We start from the raw sequence: 24,466 nt of genomic DNA on the forward strand, positions 1-24,466 counted from the left end.
ACCAACTCTGGGCGACCCAGCAAGCCTGCGAGGCGGCGAAGAGGCAACACCTCGACGTCCCACGTGGGAGGCCTAGGCCCAGCAACCACTTCTTGCTGGTTTTAATAAAGTTTATTCATTCAGTCAGAAGATTTAACGCAAAAGGCATGCGCTGCCAGTGTTTTGTTTCATGATATTTGTTTGTGGGCTGTCATTCTCAATATTCCGAGGAATAACTTTCTAAGGAATTTAAGACAAGGTGTGAGCAACTTTAGTGGCATATAGTAGAACTTTAGTGCCGTTTAAAATGTATGCGACTATTCTCGCTCACGGGACGCCAATGCCAGCTTCGATGCTGACACCGGATTTTGTACGATACGTGTACACTATTTAAACTCGATAGCGTTCAGGGCCCCGTGTCTCAGAAAATCCGGCGTCGGCGTCGGCATTGCCGCTTGCGGCCGAGATAATCCTCCCCAACAACGCAGGCCCTCCAAATATATTTTACCGCTAAGTTGCTCACACTTTGTCTTGCATACTTTACAAAGTTATTCCTTGGAATTTTGAGAGTGACAGCCCACAAACAATTGTCATGAAACAAAATACCGACAGCGCATGCCTTTTATGCTAAATCTTCTCAGGCTGAAATATTAAAGGTGCAAACAACAAAAGAAGGCCGGTCCACGAAAGAGGCCGCGTTTCTACCAGAAAGTGTTCGTGCCTAGCGTTCACCGCCAGCGTTTCCCGGTAAACATTAGGTTAGCTGCAGTTGCCGGGAAGTGTGAGAAACAGTCAAGGATCTTTGAATGCTATCGCGTTCCACTCTTGAAGGCGAAGCTTAAGCGTCCTCCAAATTTTAAGCGAAGCTTATAGACTCACAAGTGTCGGCGGTGGTGGTGTCACGCTGAAAAGTGGGCCGATCCTGGCGATAGTGCAGAAGGGTCCAAGCTCAATGGCACATACCAGGGACAAAAGAGAGAGAGAAATGAAGAAAGAGAGAATGACAGAGAGAGGGAGAACGAAAATCACCACGAAGGTTAGATAACCACAGGACAAGATTCGCTTACCCCCATTTTCTCGACCGGGGAAGGGCTGGCGTTTTTTGGTGTGTTTTTCTTTCGTTTTATTTATTTATTTATTTTTGAATGCTGCGAACGCAGATTTTGGAGCCGGAAACACATCATAGATGACGGGTTTTGGACACCACCTATGTCCAAAACCCGACTTCTGCGACGTGTTTTGGGCTTCATAAATCGCGTCCGGCGTGGCGGCTGTTTTCAGACAAACATGAACGCTCTTTGTACATATTACAGGGCACGGTAAAGGCAGCGGAATTTAAATATAATCTATGTAACTTGCCGCTCATACGCACTGTTTTTCACTTACCGATAGGTGATGTCCACAAGCGACATATATTATGTTTCCGCATCCCGCAATTGCGTCAGGCGCATACAACCTGTAAAAGCGTAGCTGTTAAGATAAGTATTTTAAATGCAGAGGACGTCACCTTGTGGCATGCTTTATCGGTTGTGGATTTGTACACTACGCTCAGTTTTCGTTTCCAGCATCGCCCGCTGCCGCATCGCCATGGTCATCGCCGCACGTCATGTTTTTCCACGCCGTGAGTGCAGCCCGTGAGTAGTGGTCATGGCAGGAGTTGAAGTAAGTCTTTGCAATTAAGTTTAGTGCACTTTAAATCTTGCTGCCGTTATAGGGCTGCCCCGAGCGCATTCGTTACGTGGAAAGGATAAGGATCCACACGCAAACATCGCTTTCTTTCAGGTACCTCCAGTATTTAAAGACCTGCCGGTCAAAGTGCAAACGTCCAAGCTTGTCACTCGCAAGGATCTCTTCAACCAGCTGGAAGAAGCGGCAAAAACCGGTAAAGTCTTCCGCAGTTTGCACTTATTCTGGAGCCGAGATCGCGCGTTTGTTGGCCTACACTTCACCGGTGTGACGTGTCACAGCGGGTTCCCGAGTCGCCAAGTTCACCAAGTACCCGGCGCCGTCAAAATGCGGCACCGACCTCGATAATTGCACGTGTTGCCGACTTTGCGGCTACGCCGGGCCGGGGTCTCCGGTTACTCGTGTCGTTCGCGTGAGAAATTTTTTGTCTTTTCCAAATGAACAACGCAGGAAGGCGAGTTATCCTTTCTGCGAAGACGACGACGATTTCATCCGTCGCTGTTGCTACCGCGGTACCTGTTACTCAATCGGAGAGTACGATGACCTGCTGGTGTGGTTAGTCTAGTTAATAATACGCCGCAAATACTTTTAGCGCCTGTAGCAGGTTGTTTGCAACGTCCCTACGATTGCTTGATCAAGCGCGGAGTCAAAGTTTCTGAATGAGATCTTGCGAAGCAGGAAGTGTGGGCGGATTGCAATGCGGAGATCGTCCGAGAGCTAGTGAGGAATCTCGGCCTGCGCATTTCGCGTGATCGGGGGCCTTGGCATAAACATACACTGGCCAGTAGCGCGATGAGTAGCTGTATATCTACAGTTGCGGCGCGAAAAGCCAGTGCATGGTTTTAAAAATGTTGTTTATGTGAAGTTATACCGGTGTCACACGGCCACAATGTGGAAGGCCACATTTGATCGCGATTGAGCCCGATCCGGACCGAAATTCTCTACCGCGATTGGCTGCCTTCCGCAGATTGAATAAAGAAGCCAATCGCGACCGATAAATTCGATTCGGATCGGGCTCGATCGCGATCAAAAGAGCGCCGTGTGACACCCGTATTACATTTAGACTGCACCTTGTACAAACGGAATGCGGGGAATTGAGTACGCAGGGATGGCGGGGCAACTTTGAGGGTAGCGAGTGAGGTCTAAGTGCGTAGGTTCGTCACTTTTTGTGCCCAATTTACCTCTGGGTAGCGCGTGGAGTTAGGTTTTCCGCTGCTTCTGCATTGATTCATTTGCACGCAGTGTTACCGGGTCACTGTGTTGAGTTTATGAAAAACTGTTTAACTGATGACAGGTCCGTTTGATGAGCTGTTGGCAGCATGGTCGACCAACTTTGTTTTGCGAAGCCCTGCATGTTTGTAGGTAAAAGGTGCATTGAGCTGCATAATGTAGAGAAGTGCCTAGTTAGGGTGTGGCAGAGATGCAGGCAAGAAAAAGGGCTGATAACTGCACCGCTTTTTCAATTATTTGCTATCTGCCACTTTGTACGACATTCATCTGCAGGAAACTTGTGAAAGGTTACAGTCAATCTTTAGAGTTACATTCCTAACCAATTCTCTGCTCGACTTCAGAAAGTCAAGGGCCCCTTCTAAACTAAGGGGTCACTAATGATCTGGGGTTTCTGGGCAAAGACTTTACAAGGAGAGGCTCTTTGCTTCTGCTCAAAGATGTTGGAGTGAAGTGTTGTTTCTCAAGCAAATCTGTCACCATACAATTGCTGCAAAATGTTGGACTATAGCGGCTACTTTGAGCCAAAAGGCAGCAGTATTCTGCAGTCAGTGGAGTTTATGAAGTTTTAAGTTCAGGCATGTTTGTGAATATTAAGATCAATCTTGCCTTGCGACAAAGCCTTAAGACCAAGGTTTTTTTTTGGCAGGTGGGCTGAATGGGCTAGCAAGCTCATTTGCACACATCATGTTACTGGTACAGGCATGTCTTTTGCCTACACGTACACTAACTGCATTGACTTTACGTCATGTCGCACACAGTAGAATCTCGGTAAATCGAAATTGCTTAAATGGTATAGTGTCTCATACAGAACCACATCCTCTAAATTGGTTGGTTTTGTATTCGAATGAGTGGGCAAGAAAAAGCTCCCGTGAATAGGAGCCCAAATTTTTCCAAATCCCTGTAAGCAGAACTAAAGAAGCAAGCACTATATATATATATATATATATATATATATATATATATAAGTAGTAGTAACTGGATTTTTCAATGGGCCAAGCGTATTTAGGACACAATTGACGGACACGCCTGTCATGTTAAGTTGAACATGCAAACTCATGTTCAACTTAACATGACAGGCGTGTCCGTCAATTGTGCATGTGAAACACGCTTAACAGCGACCTTGCCCTCTGCTTTGTCTGGCACGACCAGGTCTTGGGGTCTTTCCTTTAACTCTCCATCGTGTTTTTTTTTTTTTTTTTTTGCATGTTCAACTTTGTCATATATCTCTCTATCTCTCCTTTCTCACCCTTTTTTTTGGTGCCTTCTTTCTCTGCCTGAAGATATAAAAAGACTGTTGCAAGATTTTCCTGTATCCCTTGAAAAAGGTCGGTCCACCGACCGAAACTGTTGGGAAAATATTAAACCTAAGATAACCGCGAAGTTGTGCTTCTGATTTTCTATATATATATATATATATATATATTCTTAAAGAGGCAGGATCCGTAATATATATTTTGCTACACCTGTCTTCCATCGTTATAGAGCAGTGGCAAAGGCTCAAGCTGACAAAAACTTGATTGATTTTTATAGCATAGCATGTACAAACCTGGACAGCTTTGCACAGCCACGACCTGCCTCATACGCAACAAAAGTAAAGACAACTGAAATTTTAGACTCGTCACGGTAACAATAAAGTGGACTCTCCCTGCACTACTAGGTTATTCGGCTACCAACTCTAGAAGTAAGAGCAATGTTATTGTTTTAATGCTATTCCTGGCACCTCCACGAAACCAAAACTATTGACCCGAGCCAATGGAGTAGCTGTCGGCCGCACATAACCCTTGGGACAAACTAGCTGCTACATTCACGCCTGTATGCTTAAAATATGTGACAGTGTTCAGAGGGTGTACGGCATGCAGTGCTGCATTTCTGCTCATCTTTTTTTAGTAGACGGAGTTCCTGTTAATTAGAATAGATTTCTCTGGTCCCTTCAGGTTCTATTTAAAGATCCAGACAGCTGTTCAGAACATGAATCGAGGTAGCTCCATTGATGGAAACATTGTGTCTCGTATTGACTGAAACAAGCACTGTTTTCCTCATTAAACAAGGACTTAAAATTTTCAATTCTTCACAACAAATCACGAAAAATTACCTTTGGCGTCCTCACGTGGCAAAAGCATGACAAAAAATAGGATGCCCTGTCACGTGGCCCTATATCAACGTACACGGCTCCTCAGCCTCTTTAAATATTAAAATGCGATACATCTTTTCTATTATAAATTTTTTCCTTGTGTTACAACGCTCGGCTAAATCTTCAATTGTTATGCGTAGAAAAGTGACGCATGGCCTGCGAGATTTGCAGCAGCCACAGAGGCAGCAACTTCTTGCAGTAACATTTTATTTTTGGAATGGGTGAAGAAGTCAAAATTCAGATGGTGAATGAAAGTTGCACTCACTCCTGCGATATTTACCGACGGTTCTGCTTTCCCAACCAGCAAGGTGGGCTGTAGGTGTCACTCTCACTTGTCATTCTTGCTGGCGTCGAGAGCCCTATTTTTTTTTTTAGAGATTGCTCAGATTGAAAAATTCTGCTTATAGAATTTATATGTGCTTTTGGAAGTAACCGCTGCAGGCTCAGGTGACAATAAGGATGTGTTACTGTTACGAGAGCCCCGTAATCCTGCAATAGAGCTTAGGTTCTGTTCTATGTGATCTTTGTTTTTGCTGATGTGCTGTAAAACCATTAGTTTAAGAATTTATTTATTTATTTATTTTCAATACTGTTATAGGTTGGGAAAAAGAACTACCTAAAGAAAGCGCATTTCCAGTCTTTCTTGAAATGTGTCTACAAATCATTTTCAGTACTGTTGGCCTTTTCAGGCGCCTACGGGCTGGGATTTTGAAACGGGATGCAGCTTTATTGGCATTAAAACCTGTCTGTTGCTTGTTGATGTACGTTTCAGGATCCCTAGCGGACCCTGTAGTGCGCGGCCTGTGCCAAGTGCTGCGGCTGACACTTCCCCGATATCATGGCAGCGCCTCACGCCACCTGGTGGAGCAGCTTGTTGGCTCCTTGCTGGCCGCCCAGCCGTCCAGCGCGGGCCACCTCATTGCGACCATCCTCGATGTGTCCCGTGAACACAAGCCCCTCTTCATCACGTGAGTGTTAGCTTGTTTGTTGTGAGGCTGTGTTGGTGCTTCCCTGCGAGACCTCCGCATTCGTGCTAGCTGTGCGGCACAGCGCACTAATTATGGCTGTGCGCACACTGGTTACTATTCTCTTTACTGCCTGATGTGGCAAGACTAATTCTTTAATTCCGGAGGACTTGTCTTACGTTTTGTGGTACCATCTTCATGGGCATGAGTGCAACTCTTGCATTATGCAGGTCCTGTTTATTTCTCTTCCAGAAATGAAATGAGCTTGGGGGTGTTATAGGTGTGTTGTTACGCGAGAAAGCACCAGCTTGCAGCTTTCTGTAAATTTTTGCAGGAGCAAAGTGGGTTTATGGAACAACTAAATATTTGAATTTCACGGTGCACCTTTTGCATGGCCACGACTACTTTTAGTGACTGGCATTATCAGCCTATTTTTTGACTCTGCAGGACAAACGCATCTAGCATCAATCTCTTAGTGATACCTGTCTTGCATCGGGCGACTCCATTCCAAGCCTGCATACTACCAAATCTCACCACATGCGGCTGTCACTTCCCCTTCTTCTGGCTAGCTTTTATAGAAAAAAATAAAAATAAAGCCAAGCCAAGTTGTGTGCCTTACATCCAAATACATTGCATGTTTGTTCGTTGCAGTTAAAGAGACATAGGAATCGAATAACTGTATCGGTGTAGCATACACTTCGTGTCTCTGTGCTCGTATGAGGAACATTGGTAACCCTTGTGTTTCTGTGTCTGCAGGAAGAACCTGGCTCGCACGTGCCTCACGGCATTCAGCTGGTCTTGCAAAGTAGCCCACCAGGTTCTGGTCAATCGGGGAGACCTCAAACCCGACAAGATCAGGGACCTGGTCAGTGACTGCACTTTCTGTGAAGAAATCGTGCAAACAAGAACTTTGTACAGGCGCGTGCAGAAGTAACAGACCCCCCCTAGCATTTTTCAAACCATGATTTTGCATCACATGGCGGAATAGTTAGATGAACTATTGTTTCAGGCGTAGTTTGCCTGAAGGTCAGGCTCAAATATAAATGGCGGTTTCTTTACTAGCTGGTGCGAGAGTTGTTGTCCAACCAATAGGAAGGAGGGGGTTGCTGTTGCTTTTGTACATTACAGTACAGGGGAATCTCATTGATACAATCTGCGTGGGAAGCAGAAAATAAAACGTATAATCCAAAAAGCGTATTATCCAACGCAAGCTACAAAAAGTATGAAAATAGGCGTTCTCAGTGAGGAACTGAATAGCAAATGTTCGTGTGGCGTCGAGCAATACTGCTCCGCATAAAATGTTATGTGGATCAGTACCACCTGATGCCACACAAACTGCAGCCAATGCACATTTATTTAGCAACGTTGAAATAGCTTGCCAATTTTGCGCTGAACATCCTTCTTTTCAATGTCCATAAAAACATTCTTCTGGAAGTTAAAAAAAAAGTAGCTACCGTTTCCTCACCCAACTGAGTAGCGGTGCACTGCCAGTCGGTGTAGCCGAAGCCTCCGCAGCAGTCTCCTGGCTCATTGACCATGTATGAGAATCAGCCATTTAAACTGCATATTGTAACAGACTCTTTATACGGACCATGTATACATTATACAGACTTTATACTTTATGTATACTTTATATGGAACATTAAGCCGCTCTGCTTCAGTGGTTGCTCTCGGTTGTGCAATGCGCGATTTGAGAGGTGCGCGCGCAAGCAGCCGCTTAATTTAATCATTTGACCATGTTTCATGTTATCAATATATAGAACTATTTCACAATGTCCTTTGAGGTCAATATAACTGGGATCAACAGTAATTTAAACACAATAAAAAATTATTTAGTAAAATTCGGAGCCAACAGGATCTGTTAGGATCAACACTCGTAGCTGTCATGTATGAATGGTTCTTTCAACTTCCCTAGGACACTGCAAGCACCATGTTGGAAAAGTTATAAAAAGAAAAAAAAGAAAAAAAATTTGTTCAGTTTTTTGGGAAAGAACATAGAAGTTAAAAGATTAAAGTGCATTCCTTTGTACTAGGGATCTTTCCTTAGTTTTTTTGCCTTTTTTTTTCCTCTAACCAATCACTAGAATTTTCCAGGAAGACATTGTCTGGTAGACTGGAGATCGAAAGTTGATGTGTTTTTATCCTACAACTGCATTGCAACTGTGTTTCAACAAGCCAGTATTTTCATAATGCTAATTTGGCTCATCGGCACCTTCCCCCAGGTGGAGGCTCAAAGCAACCTGCTTCTGTCGGTGTCGTCGGCATGTGATGCCACACTCAACAAGAAGCTTAAGAGGAACATCAACTATCTGTGGAAACAGGTAACTTCAGACGTTGCCCTGACCTTTGCTGTCAGAGGCTCACTGCATGCTTAATGCTCTCCCACAGCATCTTGTAAAAGGTTTCTGTTGCAAAGTTGTTTTTTATGAAATTGTCCCTGATGCTGCATAAGTCAATTTACTCCTAAAATATTCTTTTGTTTATTTTGTTGAAGAAGTCAGGAATGGTAGGTTTTGTTTTGTAATCGTCCGAATGGATCAAGCTTTTCATTTTCTTTTTGCACATCTTTCACGTGCAGTAGGGAAAAAGTCATGCAAGGCTGGATAGGCTTGTTTAACGTTTTCATAATAGTAGCAACAAAATAAAACTTCAACTGCTTTAAGGAACAGTAAAGCCAACTTGTCAGTGAATAAGACGTTCTGGTAGAATTTTTAAAATTGCTGTGGTCTGATTTGTTTACTTGTTAATTAGGAAACATGGAGTGTACAGGTGTGTTTTTTATTTTTTTTCTTCAGAAAAGCTTTTGTCTATTGTTGATCATGTATAAGGGCAAAAACATTATAAATGCAACCCCCCCCCCCTCCCCAAGCACACACAGTTACCTTGCACACCTCAGTTCTCCTTTGCTTTCTGAGATTTCGTTATAAAAGCGCACGCATTATTTATTTATTTATTTGTTTATTTACTCTCAAGGTGAGTACATTACAGAGAGGAGTGGGTAAAACATACAAAGCAAAAAAACAACAACAGGATAATACAGTTATACAATGATTGCAGTGGATGAATATCCTTGCACACTGTAATGTGCGAAGTATATTGGACTGTGTGAGTTCATTGTTGTGCATCAGTGGCAGACCATCATGTTCCGCTGTTAATTGTTCGTAAGGGAGTTGTCATCTTGGAGAACAGTTGCCGTGTAGCTTTTGTTGGAGGGGCATCTCCCAAGTTTTGAAGCTTTCACTTAAGTGCAACGGACGTCCATGCAGGTCCAGACGGATTCATATGCGGAGGTGCTGAGCAGCCTGGAGCCCTCGTGTGCTGTGCTGCTGACCTGGTGCTTCCTCATTGCCTACTTGGACGCCCAAAAGCTGAGGGATGTCATCCATTCCTACAAGGTACTTGCATGTTTGTTTTAATATTTAAACAAAATTTTAATTGTGCTAAACTCGTACTTGCCTGGTTTCGTTTAGACTTATGTGCTTGCTATGCTCTTTTCCGGCTTCCTTGTTTAAAATCGAGTAGGCTGTATCTGGGATGCAGCCACAGTGTACCCCACCCCGCCTTTTGCGTGCTGCAGATGCTGTATGGGCACTAGGGTACAGAAGTGACGTAACCAAATGCAGTGGTACCTCGTTGATACAATGTTCGCGGGAACCAGATGATAAAACCTATCATCCAAAAATTGTATCATCCAAAACAAGCCCCAAAACGTAAGAAAACAGGCTTTCTTGGTGACAGACTCGCTAGCAAAGCTTCCTGTGGCATCAAGTGATATTGCTCCGCATAACACGTGTGTTATGCGGAGCAGCATCACGACACCACACATACCGCAGCCAACACACATGTATTGAGCAACATTAAAACAGCTTGTCTGTTCTCGCTGAACTTTTTTTTTTTTTTCAGGTCCCTAAAGAAGTTATTTTGAAAGATAACAAGCTTCTTAACATAGCTACGGAGGTCACGACACCACGAGGTCGAGAATTCCGAAACAAGGAGCATCGCAGAGAGCGTGACACAACGAGTGATACGACTGGCGGACGAGGGCAGGCGGTTCATTTAGCCACATGACCGCATTAAGATCTCGCCTGAAAAGGCAAAAAATAAAGTGCAAGCGAAAGTTGACGCAAGCAGACGATACTATGAGTGTGAAAATATCGGTTGGGCGGGTCCGCATGACACCAGTTTCCCGCGCCACAGCCAGTCTGAGGCACGCGTGTACATCATTGAAGGGGGAAGCTCTCATTGGTCTGCTTCGTTCGCGGCTCATTTTCCGCCGGGGCGCACGGCAATTTAAATCGGTCCAGGACCGATACCTCCCACGTCACGAAAAAGCCTGCTTCGCGGTCGCCGCCGGCGCGCTGTGTACGTTTTTCCGCTAGTGTTGCCGGCGTGGGTCGTTGGAATGTAATGTAATCTAGTACACTTGAATATAAAGCTACGAGTTTCAAAAATACCAATTTGCAGTCGTATCATCCAATTTCAGGTGAAAACGCGATCGTATCAACTGCATGAAAATACATTGCATGTTGGCCGGGAAACAAAAAAAAAACGTATCATCCCGAAAAACGTATTTACGCAGAATCGTATCAACGAGGTTCCACTGTACGTGAGTGACATTTGCTCACGCATTATGAAGCTTACATGTCTCACTTACGATAGATGACGGCTAATGGGGGTGGTGCAATCGTGCTCACTCCCTATTCGTTGAGGGCCCGTCGTAGCCCGAGGTGGTGGATGCAAATTTGCATCCTTCTGTCTTGCTGCCCGAGTCTCCTCACGCCATTTCTGGAACCTGCATGTTGAGTGCAGGGGCGTCATAAACGAGCAACCATCAAAGTTTTGCAAAAGCTTGCACACTTGTAAGCCTTATAACTGGGGCTGTGCAAATGTCGAATTGTAGATTTTGAATCAAATATTGAATGCAGTCAACAGCCGATTTTCCAGACGCCGGATTTTTACATGCGTGCCCGATAATACGGTCGCCATTGCGGCACTGCCACCTACCCCATAAAGTCAACGTATGAGAATGCCTGAAATTTCGTATGCGAAAGCCCTTTGCCGTTTAATTTTCTGGATTTCTTGCCATGACCATAGGTCCGAAAAGGCATTAATCGAAGACACCGCCGCCGCCATTTTGATTATCTTGCCGCCTCAAACCGGCGCTCTCGCGCGTAGATCGCTGGCAGCTGAGGCACCACCATAGCAACTTTAGTCCTAGCTTGCTCAACGTTCGCTACCAAGCTTCTTGCTCTTCGGTGCCGTATTCTTCATTGAAAGAATTCGCCACTGTCAGCAATGGCGTCGCCTTTGTAATTCTTGCCCATCTTCGAAGCACGGAAAGCACGGCGCATTGCATAATGCCGGTTCCCGAAAGTCTGCTTTGCCCAAATACAAGTGTTACTCGGTGAAACATGTCAAAAGTCAGAAGGGGCAATTGTCCCGAGACACGGTACGTTTTTCCTAATTATACACGTGTGCACCCACCATCTCCGGCCAAAGTACAAGCACCGATACGCCTTGTAAGCAAATTCGGACCTGGTTGTGGCGATTTGAGCCCTTGAGAGCTGTAAAGCCCGGGATACATGGAGCGAACTTTCTCGACGAACTTCACGCGTCAAGTAACGACGTGGCGACACGACGCAGGATGTTCGCTGTGTCGCGATACATGCGGCGAACGCCGCCGCGCGTTGGTCGCCGTGTTGGCGGCGGTCCTGGCCGCCCGCTTCGAACTGAATTTTGCGTTGTCCTTGTAGAATTCACCCTGTAGTAGCAAATGACTGCGTAAACGGCTTTCGCTTAGTCTCAGGCCGCTTCGACGACAGAGTATTATGGAGAACCTTGAGTAGTTAACGAGACCGCTTCTCGTTTCGAACTTGTCTAAGCCTAACGAAAGAAATATCCGATGCCAGCGCCATCTATCGGGGAAGTCGGGAGATAGGCGTGACGACAGCATGTGGCCTCTGAGATCAGCAGATTTCTGTTGAAGGTTGTTGTAGAGAGCTTACACTGCTTGTCTGTTTCCCCGCAGATCAGCGGATGTGGGATGTACTAATACGACGCGATTCCTGAGAGATCATACTGGGAACTACTCAATCGGTGCAGAGACATGCAGACACGGCAACACCAACGCGATTGCAGACGACACGAAAAGGCGCGCGCGCGCGATACACCAGCATGCATTGCGACCGGAACTAGTGGCTCCTGAACTAGTCGTCCACCGCTGCGCGGTAGACGCTTCCGGCGGCAGCGTTCACCCGACGAAAATGTCTGGACAGGCAGATCGGCTGCGGACGGCAAATTTCTTGATGCCGGCCGTCGGACGTTCGCCGTCTGACGAAGTTCGTCGCTCGGACGCCGGTTATTCGCTCCATGTACTCCGGCCTTAAGAAAGCATGCATTCATTTTTTCGGATGTTTTCTCAGCACCTAGGGAGTCAGAAAAATTGGATATTGACTGTATTGCAACACTTGTAAAAAAATTTAATGCTTATAGATTCTCGGCAAAAAAAAAACGGTGCTGCACGTGCTCAGGAGTCTCCTAGCATTGCATAAGAAGAATGTAGCACGCTGTCAGTAACTTGGGTACATAGAAATCAAAATATACAGTATGGTCTACTCTTACTTAAGGGGGGACCTGGGCCACCAGCAATGCTATTATTAATATTGATACTAAAGAAGTGAAATTTACAGGTAATATGTAATTTAATGTGCTTGATGCAAATGTGCAATTAGTTTTTCTCTACATAATGAGAAAAATATTTTACACAATTTTTCCTGTTCCAACGTTTCGGGATGACTGGCCGAAAATGTTTTACAGTAAGAAAGCTAAAATTTATGTGAATGTATTCCTGAATGCCCAAGGAGTGCAATAAGCATTGTTTCATGTTTCTACCTCTATTCTATCCAAAGTTACAAAAGTTCGAAGTTGGAACTTGACTTGTGATCTTTCTTTTTTTTTTGTCTTCTTGAATATTTAAAAATGTTTCAAGATAAAGAAATGTGGTATTATAGACTTACTGCACTCCCTGAGGGCCTAGTTATCAGCTAAAAGAATAATTATTCAAATTGAATGATTAGGAGAGCAACTATGCCTCCTGGAAAATTGCTGATGACCAAAAAAAGTGTTTTGAGAAAAGTGGAAAAAACTAATCACCATGTGAAAAAAGCATTTTATTCTTCTGGATGCATGAAATTGTCATAGCCAATGGCTCAGAAGGCTCCAGGGGAGTAATCTGGATGGGGCTTTCCTCGCTGCCTCCGTTTCGCAGCTGCTTGAAAAGCTGCTGAGGACATCCGCTTTCTCTCTGCACCAACAGTGCGACGGCAATCCTTTTCTGTGGTCCTCTTATGACCCTGAGAGGTCTGTTCTAATTGCAGCTCTTTCAATATGCTTGAGCTGGCCTCATGGGTGCCAAGGTTGAAGCGAATCACCGCCTCTGCAACTGCTGCCTCAACTGCAAACAACGATGCACTTTTGTCTTTAGGAGCAAGGCTCGAAATTACAGAGTGCAGTGCCTCATTGGCATTCTGCGTCTGCCCTCGCATGCACCGTTGTAGCAGCTTCTTGTCAGCCAGACGAGATTGGACGCAGTGCACTGCTGACCGCTTCTGGCAAGTTGTACCTGCTTTTTGGTGGTGGCTCATTCTTTGCCATGGCTGAGTTATGCTTGCACCATGACGTAAGACCATGCGGGCAGAAGCTGTGATTGGGCCGCTCCTCGGTCGATGTAATATGATAGAATGTGGCCCATACTGCATTGTGCATTTTATCGACGTCTCCAGCAAAAGACTTAATTGCCCATCCATAATAGCTGGAGATCTTTGTGACCAGGTCTCCAGTCAGTCGTCCTTTGCCACTAATGCGCTGGCCATGTTCATCAGACTTGTGCTTTTGCACAAGGTTACGAAGTGCACTGCCCATGCGCTTCTGTACGTGATTTGTGCAGTCTTCTTTTGTTACTGGAATAAAACCATAAACTTTGGCTTCCTCAATGGCGTTAAAAGATCTGCTGTCCCCATCACAGAGCATGGTGGTATATCTGAGGCCATGTAGTGAGAGAGAACGTTGAAAGAGTACCTTTGCTGCCTCAACTTCCATTTGGCCTGCCTTGCAGCTTGTGTTCTTTTGGCATGAATGTGTTGCCTTCCATTCTGCATAACCTGGGCTGTCTGGTTTTGGTCCACACTCACAGCCGAGGCAGAAATTAGAGAGGACCACATAATCCAGCACATACCCCGAGAACAGCTCAATTACAGTGGCCACCCCAATGTGAGAAGTGTGGCCTCTGGTGTATCATGTGCCGTCAAATCAAACGGCAATGTTGCCCGGGTTTCCAAAATTGAGCTTTTTATAAAGCTCTTTTGCTGTAGCGGCACACTTTTTCAAGTTCTCGGTGCATGCTCTGGTTGCTGCTGGGTTCAGCTTGCTCTTCAAATAATTCTGGTATGTCTTGGTGTGCATACCTCTGTGGGAAACTCCTATTGCGGAAAAAATGTCATTTAGGGCAGTCTGCCCGTTTCAGGAGTTCTGCACAGCACGCGCTGCAAGAACATTTATCTCAAACGGGTTGCAATTCGCCGAACCGGCAACTCGTCACGAGCTCCACTGCCAACGACGTTCGCCGCAATTGCTGCACAGCACTTTCAGTTTCACGGCTATGCCGTACTCACGCGTTTCCCTTTCTATAGTCAGGGCTCCTGAGCACACCCGGCAAACAGCAACTTCTAACGAAACTGTTCACAACGTCCAGGTCTAGAATCGTATACGTCGTGGACGAACTTGGGGCACTGCACTCACTTGCGAGGCACTTCGTTTTTCTTTCCGTCGCCGAAACAGACGCAATTCCGAGATTCTCTGCTGAGCTTGCTGCTCCCGGACTGCTGTATCTGCAATCGTCAAAAAAGTGGAATTGTATCTGCAATCGTCAAAAAAGTGGAATTGCACCTTATGCGCTCATGCCGCACGGCTGGCCCGGCTCCGTCGGCCTGCGCGGCCGCTATCACAATTGCCGGGGCAACGTCCAAGGCGTCCGCGTCGATTTCCGGCACCTATTCCTTCGATGTCGAGCTCTCTGCTGCTGTTGCAACGCTTGCTATCGTCTCCATCAATGAAGTGCGGTCGGGTCGCACGGCTGGCACGGCTCCGTCGTCCTGCGAGTCCGCTATCGGGACCGTCGGGGCAACGTCCAAGGCGTCGGTTGTCGGCACGCATTCCGTCGATGTTGAGCTCTGCACTGCTGTTCCGACGCTCGCTATCGTCTCCATCGATGGCAGTGATACACATTTTCGCTTCGCGGCACATTTTCGTCGCTTTTTGCCGAACTTGTAAACAATGCGGAACTTCCGATAGTCGTTAGGCATAGCGTTCGACGGTGTTCGGACGACGGTCTATGACAAGATGGCGGCAGCCTTGTTTGTGCCAGGCGCCACCGAAACGGCCAACAGCCAATGAGAAGCCGCCGTTTCGTCACATGTTGGCTGCGGGCCAATCGGATAGCAAGATTTCGTCTTTTTTGTTTGTTTGACAGCCCTTTGCCGCGTAGACTTGAACGCTCGCGCTTTGCGGGAAAGAAAGCCCGAAGGGTGCACTTTCGAAGGAGACCAATATGGCCGCGCTCCGGTGACTGGTTACGACGTTGCGTACGGCACAAAATCCCCTACTTCAGGGCGTTTCTCAAGAATGAAACTAGCGCGTTCTCATAATAAATGTTACTTTTTAGCAAAACTATGCGTTTTTCAGCGATACATTTTTGGGAGCAGGCGCAGAATGATGTATTAAATGCGATCACAACAAAATTGAAAAACCGACTTTTTCGCAATTTTTTCGTCTTCAAGACCCGTGTCCCCCCTTAAGGGAACACCAAATTAGTGTGCCAGCACTGATTACAGCTGAGTTGTAGTATATGAAGGTTTGGAAAATATGCTTTTTATCAATAGAATACAAGTGTATTTTTTTCCTTTAAAATAAATGAATTAGTGACATTCATTTGTACTGAATACCAATGAGGTTCCCAGTTTTATAGTGGACCTGTATTTTGCGGCAATGCTTTATCTATTGCATAATAATGTTACAGTGACGTATCACTTGGTGAATGCGCGTTACGGGCAACCATATGGACGCCGGGAACATGCGCAGTGAGCACTACGGCATCGAAGCACAAACGGAAAGGCATAAGGTTCACTGCAAATTCGCCGCAGGCCAATGTGGTAACAGGCCGCAAGCCATCGTGGAATGCTTGCCGCTAATACGTTCGCATGGGTTGCATCAGCTGTATTCAGTCGAGAAGTCATGCGTGCAGGTTAGATTGATGGAAGTGCCGTGAAGTTTGTCGCCGCATATTCAACACGATCATCGCGCATGCTTTCGCACCTTACAAAATGTGCGCTGCTATTGTTGCCATTCCCTCTGTCTGTGTCGCATTATCATTTTGATCGGTGCTGTCGATCTGGACGAACCTCGTACCAATAGAGGTGGCCCCGGCTGATGCGTCGCCATTGTACGAATTGCGATGTTCGGGTGCAGTGTGTGCAATCCCTGCTTCAGGTTGACATCCAACGTGGAGCTGGTAAAATGCAATATTAGAAACAGAAATAACAGATTACTACCTAAAGAACAACATGCAAAGAAGTCTATGGTAGACAGGTATATGCAAGGCAACCTTTATTTTATAATCATCGATAATTATCTGTCTCAACTGCAAAATATCAGGGAGTCTGGTTGTTCTTTAATTGACATTTGATACTGAACACACTGCTGCAGTAAAGTGACTGTGAAGTTTTCCTTAACAGCGTTGCGGTAAATTTTGCCTTAAAGCCACCCAGGCGTACTATTGAAGCGCAGCGGCCACACCAGCTGAGGTGTGGCACTGCTGCCTTGTTTCAAGAGTTGAGGCCCCAAATATTGAGTGCCAGACAGCCGGTGAATAGTTTGGTTAGTCTTGTTAATTTGTTGATAACTTGCCACTCTTCCGTGTAGCCTGAAAAAAAAAAGTTTGAAAGCATTGGTGAAACTTGCTGAATCAAAATGCTCTGTCATGCTTTGCTGTCTTTTGTAGGCGAAGTTTCTGGAAGTTTTCAAGACAGTGGTATTGACGAGCAAGACGGCAGCACCAACTCACGTTCTCGTAAGTCTCGTGTTGTCATTGTCAGCCTGTTTAAGTCTAGTGTCAGACAAAAGCGTCTTCGTGGGATTTCCAATTCTGTATTGCTTCAACAGAGCCTGTGGCATGCCTGCAGTATTTTAAATTTCATCCCTTTGACCAATTGTGTTCTGCGCTTGGCTGCATTTAGCCCCCTTTGCATCCCATTTTGTTACTCAAAGGTGCACACTGCGGGTTTTGTTGGTGCATCAAAAAAATGTTCCATTATCACTACTGTAAAGCTCTGTATGTGACGAGTCCTTCAAGGGGTTCCACGGAATGGACAGAAACTGGCGATATCTTCAATAAAATGCCATTGAAATTTGTGCAAGGAATTATGTAGTTCTTAATAAGGGCATCTCACAGAAACATTGTAGATATTGGATGGTGTGATGGGAATAAATTGCAACTCGGACAAGGCGACATCTGATGTACTGCCATTCCTGCAGGAGCATTCGCGCTGCCTTTTGAGGCATGCCACTCACGAGGACTTCAAGGAGCAGCTGGTGCCTGCCATGCAGAAGGCCATGCTGCGCAATCCTGAAATCATCATGGAGAGTGAGTGCGACATTCTGAATACAGCTGTAGTGCTCATCCAGTACATGCCGCTGTATATTGGTGCATACATGACTCTGACCTCCGAAAATGTGCAAAAAGTAGAGGTTGTGAAACATGATTCATTATAAATGTACTTGTACAGTGAAATCTCGTTACTACGAATCCCACATTAACGAACTTATCAGAAATCTCCTGCCGACTTATAGTTTCAATGTAACCATATTTCAGTACTACGAACTTCAGAATACCGAACTTTTCAGTATAACGATCGTTATTCAGTTTCCGTGTCATGTTAACGCCTCAGTACTACGAACTCATATGCCAAAATTTGGGATTCTTAGAATTTCGTGTATCCAGTCACGGCAGCCGAAACAGGAGGCTAGCAGATGACACAGCACAGAAAGCGGATGCCGCGGTGCACGGGTCCGGAAAACCTGACATACGGCGACTGAGGAAAAAAAAAAGCTACGCTGGCACGCAGCATCGGTGTGTCGGAAAGCGGGGCAGCCGCCTCTCAGAAGGCCAATCGCCCACGCATGATAATCACTCCACGAGTTCCGAAAAAGACTCGGAACGCAGTGCGACGATCGCTAATCGGTGACAGCGGCATGTCACAAGGCAAGCAGGTATTGCCCGCCCGCGTGCGTATACAGGTTCTTTCGCGCACGCCTTTTCTGTACCACCCAGCCCTCAGATGACACGCCGGCTTGCGTTGCAATGGATTCGTCCCTGGTAGTATGCCCGAAGGCCCGGCGTAGACGGATACAGTAGTCGACCGATTTTCTGGACTTCGCGGGGACTGAAAAATGGTCCGAAAAATCCAACAGTCCAAAAAACTTGCGCTCCCTCCCCCCCCCCCCCCCTCTCAAGACAAAAAAAAAATTATGAGGCTTAGAGCGGCTAAGTAAAATATCGCAGTTTCGCCTGAAAAGCGAAGCATCGAATGCAATAGCCAATGTGCGCCAGCAGCAGCGGGCAAATTGACCTTCGCTTTGTCTCTTGATTTGCTTCAACGCAAACTTCGGGAAAACAAACAAAAAAACAGCGCATACGAAGCTACCGGCACTCGGAGCATGCCTTTGTACCCATTGCAGATCGCTTTGAAGATGAGTCCCCCGTGGGCGCACACTTCGTCCACATAGCAGATCGCTTTCAAGATACGGTGCCTGCGCGGCAGCTCCGTCAGCAGCAGCCGCAAGGCCAGAACGCACCCCCCCCCCCCCCCTTGTCTCCGTCGCCTCCTCCTCTTGCCTCGCGAGCGAACTAAGTCCGCGCGCTTCCGGCCCCCTTCCTCTCCCGCGTGCGCGAGTTTAAGCTGCAGTTGCCAGCTCACCCTCGCAAGCTTTCACTCACACGCACGGCGTGCGGCGACGGTTTTATTGCCGTTGGACTTTATACGGAACCTCACGGCGGTGTTCATATCAATAAAATCCCTAATACAGTTGAATCCCCCTACAACGAATGCCGCTACAACAAAATTTCCACCACAACAAAGTTTTTCCATTTCCCCGTCAGCTGCCCATAGAAAGTAATTAAAAAAAATCTCCATAACGAAGGCCTTTTATTCGGTATTTCCGCTTCAATGAACTTTTCGAGAACGAAACTGGCACTAAATTGAAATTGGAACTGCCGAGTAGTATGAGGCCCTTCCAAAGCTGTGACGATAGTATGTCCGCCTGAACGAGGTTTTCGCGAACGAAATCAAGTTCAAAGTACCGATTTACGCCACTGCAATTCATAGCCACGCGTGGTCATCGCACGCCTGCGCGAGAACTGCATGGGATCACCACAATCGCTGCCGTTTTCTGTGGTGTGTGTCCGGTTGAAATGGCTACGCCAACAAAGAAGCATAAATTTCTCTCTCTCGAGAAGGCCCCTATGATTGGTGAGGCAGAAAGCGGAAGGAAAAAAGATTCGCAGTTTTGCCCGAAAGGCAAAGCATCGATTGTGATAGCAGATTAGTAGACAGCTATAGGAACTAAGGATCGTTGTTTTATCGGCCGTATAAACTTGTAAACATTCGCTTGCTAACTAAATTACCAAGCATGGTGTCATGCGTGCACAAGTAAACATGAACACATCTCACTCGATGACCGTGGAAACTCGGTGTCAACACGCTGGAATGAGAAGGCACGGCAATAGCAGCGAGCGAATTGACCTCAGTGCCGTCTCTCGCTTCAATGCGCGCAGCGTACACGACTCTACCGGCACTGGTTGCACATTAGCCCACATCGCAGATCGCTTTTAAGATGAAGACCGCGCGGGCGCGCACTTTGTGCGTGGCGCAGATTGCTTTCAAGATACGGCGGCCGTGCTGCAGCTGCTGTTGTCAGCATGATGCCAACGTCTCGTCGTCAAGGGAAAATGACGACCTGCTAGACGCACTGACTCTGGCGACTGCTTTGAATGTAATGGATGCTTTAACCTCATCTTAAAAGTTATCATAGCTCATGACATTGAAATTGCAGTCTCTTTTAACAAACTGTGAGACTCGCGTAACGCCTTTGCTTGCCGTGAAGCGTAAGAAATCCAGGCTGACCCACTTCTGGAAGTAAAACTTCCGGTAACCGCAAGCTTGCCAAGTTTGCCGACTTAGTCATAAATATGCAATGAAATTGTGAAAATTCAAACCGGCTTCATTGCGACGGTGCATGTGCCGCAAAATGAGTGTTTTGCGATCGGCCGGGCAGGTGCACGTTGGGTTAGGCGTCGGCCGCAATGTACGAAAAATGCTGTAACAGCGGCATGAAATGTATTCTCTTATGAAGTTGACACTTTATTGACCACCTTCGGTACGTCTCAATCTTTGCCCCCACACCATCGCAAAGAGTTCCCGGACGATGGTTTCGGTTTTGTTCGCAGCTTTGCCATTTGGCATACGTATAGTTTAATCTCGTTCATACATTTTCAAAAAATACGCGAAAAATAAATGTATGATCCTAGGAAAACGTATGATCCGAATCTAGTAAAAATTGAAGCTGACAAGCCCATATTGAGGTGCAAGGGCAGAAAACATTTATTTCTTGCAAAACATAGTTACAGTCGAATCTCGTTAATTCGAACTGACGCTGTGGCTCCGTCAAAGTTATAGTGTATTCCAATGGGCGAGAACGCTCGATAAGTCGAACGTGAAAGCATTTGCGACGGTTAATTCGAACATAATCGCGCACCGACAATGCTCTCAGCAGCACGCCAAATCACGTGGTGGCGCCTCCGACTGGCAATCCTCCGATACCACCATAAAGCAAAAGCTTAGGAGAGATCCCTCAACGTCGCCCGGAGAAATAAAAAAGAAAGAAAAAAATACCGCGGCGAAAATTTCCTCTCTCAAATGGTAAGGTCGCTGTTTCAGCGTCGCGCCGGAACATGCGTGTACATGCCAACGTCTCGGCCAACGCAGCGGCTGCGGCGCAGAGCGAAGCAACGCGGAGGCCCAGTCCGGCCAACGAAACTTCCCACACCGGCCAACGCTTGTTTCAACGGCAGAAAACGAAACTTAGGGGAGCGGGCTAAGCTGGCGCCGAGCCGGCAGGTGCGCACGGAGACAGTCGAAGGTGAGGGAGCTACGAGGGAGGGCGAGGGGAGCCACTGAAGCGACGGGGTTGCCGAGGCGAAATGCGCTTCCCTGTTGCCCTCCTCCCTCACCTTCGAGGATCTCCGTGCGCGCGTCGCTGAGCCGGCGCGGCCCCCTTCCTGAAGTTTCATTCACTGCTGTTATCGGGATGCGAGAGAGAGATGGTTGTGAAGAGGAAAAGGCGCTATCGGGATGCGAGCGTTGGCCGGCGTGGGCAGTTTCATGGCCCTCGCTCGCTATGTGCTTGTGCGCCGCGATATTTCACGACTCATACCGTTCGTACGTAGTGCTGTGGTGCACAAATACGTAAAAAATAAGTCCTTCTTTTAATTTGAACAAATTTTCGGGCCCCTTCGAAGTCGAATTACCGAGATTAGACTGTATTTTCTGCTGGTGCATCTCACCCTCGGACAGGAACAACTCCTTTTGCACACATTGCAGACCCTTGTCCGCATTTTCGTTGTCTTTCGTGCGAAAGAAGCTTTGGAAGGCTTCTAGGCCAGCAAGGGCTTCGGCAAAGGTAGCTGGTGGGCGCAAGCCTTCGTTCTCGCCGCTGTCTTCAAGCGCCTCGTCCGCCATCACCTCCGCTACAATCTCGGCGAGTTGTAGCACCCGCGCGGCGTCCGCCTGTTTTCGCCGCTTAGTAGTTCACGTTGAAGTGAGAGGTGAGGTAGCGCAAAGGCCAATTCCCTCGCTGCTGCTGCAGTGCTTCGTCACTTCGGGCGAACGAGCAATGCAGAGAAGTCGCGGAGGGGGGGAATTGATCACTGCAGAGAAGCCGCACGGTGGCCGTCTGCCACTGAGCGCTTCACAAGCACATGAGAGCGGCCTTTTTGCACACCTGAATGATAATTTTTCGCTGCAGAGCGTATCATAACGACCGCAGTTTGCTGCAATGCTGAACGTTGCTGCCGAATAATCGCATTTTCCAGGAACGTAATAACCGGAACGTATTAACACATTCCTCTATGGAGTTATGTTTATTTTTCGTGATTGCGAACGTAGGAGCCGGGAAATCATATTAAGCGGGAACGTATCAGCGAGGTTCTACTGTATACATACAAATTTTGCGTCAACGAAGTTCCTCCACAACACAATTTTTTGCGTGTCCCGTGATTTTCGTTGTAGCGGGACTCTACTGTAATGCCCTGCCTTGGAGGGCAGGGCATCGCTTGGAGGTGATCAGATTTGCTTGGATTCGTGCAAGAGCAACGTCGTCACCATTCGATAAGAGCATCACTGCGTTGGCGGAGATCGCCATGAAGATCGAAGAAACGAGCCACGTTCCTTCGCACCACTTGGCTCTCACGAAAGCACATTTGTGTCGATCACACAAATGTGAAGCTGCGAAAAAACACACAATGATGCGACAACGTTTCCGAGACAAACCTGCCCATGGTTTTGCACCAAGTGCAAAACTGCAACCGAAACTTAAAATAAAGAAAGCGGATCCTGCTAAAGTGATTATAATGATAGTGCTGAGCTGACCGGTAAAAAAAGAGCAAGTGCCGCTTTTTTGGAACGTTTTGTCGGCCAAGGAAGAGTGGCTATGGCCTCCGAGACTGGAGGATAGTGCCGGAGATGTTTGCTTACTTCAGCCTGTTTAATAAATAGGCTGAAGTAAGCAAACATCTGATTCTGAATTTCGATAATACTAATGTTCATCAGGAAGCAGCCGGCTATCGTCTGCTCACGTTCAGCGGCGGCCGCCAGCATAGGAATTAAACTTTGTCCACCTTACTTATCGGTGTCGTAACCATTGGGTCTTGCTAATTTGAACTAGTTTTGAACACTCAACTAGTCTCGAATCACACAAAACTTAAGGTCAGACCGCATGACCGCATGCACGTATTCGCTCCTGGCCGCTCCTGGTTAGACGCATTGGCAGACTTCACTTCATATTGAGCCATTCATAGCGTTCACAGTGTGCAAGTTCGTTGTGGCTACTATCCGTCAGTCAAACTGGCATAGGATAAAGATGGTCCGCACACTGAAGCACGGCGAGACTGGAGCACATGAATGTGAGCACGCACTCAAGCCCTGTCATCCACAAAGCAAATGCTGCGTATATGCACTGCAGTTGCATGTAGCTGCGGTCTGCTACGTATCGTAGATACTACAGCTGCCGCGGGCTGTCGCAATGAGGCGTCTGGCTGAGCGCATTGTTTCTTGCTTAGGAAAACCGCGTTTGGCGGGTCGTAGAGCGCAGTCGAGGACGGCAGAAAGTCAGGTGGGATGATGAGGTCAGGAAATTTGCAGGCGCAAGTTGGAATACGCTAGCGCAAGACAGGGGTAATTGGAGATCACAGGGAGAGGCCTTCGTCCTGCAGTGGACATAAATATAGGCTGATGATGATGATGATGAGATGCCAAAATTGAAAGTAGTGGCATCTACGTGAACGTCCAAGTAGGCAGAGCATTGTGGCCACACTCCGCTCCACCTTAGCCTTCGCAGTGCAAATCGTTGAAGAAGGAGCGGCAGCACTGCGGTGCGGATTTTTTATTGCCGACAACTCCACTTCTGCTGATTGAAGTAGTATTTCTTACGGCAAATTATTTCTGAAATAGCCTGTTTGAACTTCAAATGCATTTCTACACTTCAGTAAAAAGTGGTTCAAGGTCCCTTTAAAGTTCTGTGATGTCCAAGGCCGCAGGGGCATTTTGTGTTTGATCACTGCAAAGTCTGAAGTGCATTGCTTGTCATCATGGAAAGGCAATGTCGTTCGTGCAACTTTAATGGCATGCACTGCTTGTATGCTTTTCTTTCTAAGGATATCGCTTAGCTTTTGCTCACTGCTTAAAAATGTCTGCCATGTGGGCTCCAGCTAATCTTCATTTGCCTGGATGTTTCATTCCATCCAAGTTCCTTTTGAATGATAGTGTGGCAGAGTTCGTCTGATCTGGATAAAGATGCTCAGCTCCTACAGGTTGACTGCCAGTCACAAACCCTCGTGCCCTTGCCAGTCTGCTGAACACAATACCACAATCGTTATTTTTTGTTTTCTGTGTGAATGCTCACTATTGGCAGAGTGCTGTTGATAGGAGCTTCCATTGCAACGGGCCTTGGCTGTTACCTTGATCTCTCTCGTCTGTCTTTGCGATGCAGGTGTGGCGCACGTGGTGCAGGGAGTCACTCTGGAGCTCAGCCCTTACCTGGGGGAACTGGGCAAAAGCCTGGCACGTAAGTACCGAGTTCACTCATTGCA

At 46.8% G+C, this 24,466-nt stretch overlaps 1 protein-coding gene across 1 annotated transcript in view; it reads left to right on the forward strand.

Annotated features, from left to right (window-relative positions):
* Positions 1-1,526: 1,526 nt before the first annotated feature.
* LOC119440443 (eIF-2-alpha kinase activator GCN1-like) overlaps positions 1,527-24,466 on the forward strand; it is a 25,194-nt gene continuing 2,254 nt past the window's right edge. Inside the window, exons 1-9 of the mRNA XM_049662926.1 lie at positions 1,527-1,641; positions 1,762-1,861; positions 5,799-5,994; positions 6,748-6,856; positions 8,214-8,312; positions 9,258-9,386; positions 17,045-17,113; positions 17,578-17,686; positions 24,367-24,441. Coding sequence (XP_049518883.1) covers positions 1,627-1,641; positions 1,762-1,861; positions 5,799-5,994; positions 6,748-6,856; positions 8,214-8,312; positions 9,258-9,386; positions 17,045-17,113; positions 17,578-17,686; positions 24,367-24,441 — 901 coding nt within the window. The 5' untranslated portion in view covers positions 1,527-1,626. The remainder of the gene's footprint in view (positions 1,642-1,761; positions 1,862-5,798; positions 5,995-6,747; positions 6,857-8,213; positions 8,313-9,257; positions 9,387-17,044; positions 17,114-17,577; positions 17,687-24,366; positions 24,442-24,466) is intronic.

This window comes from Dermacentor silvarum, chromosome 2 (assembly GCF_013339745.2).
Source record: "Dermacentor silvarum isolate Dsil-2018 chromosome 2, BIME_Dsil_1.4, whole genome shotgun sequence".
NCBI lineage: Eukaryota > Metazoa > Arthropoda > Arachnida > Ixodida > Ixodidae > Dermacentor > Dermacentor silvarum.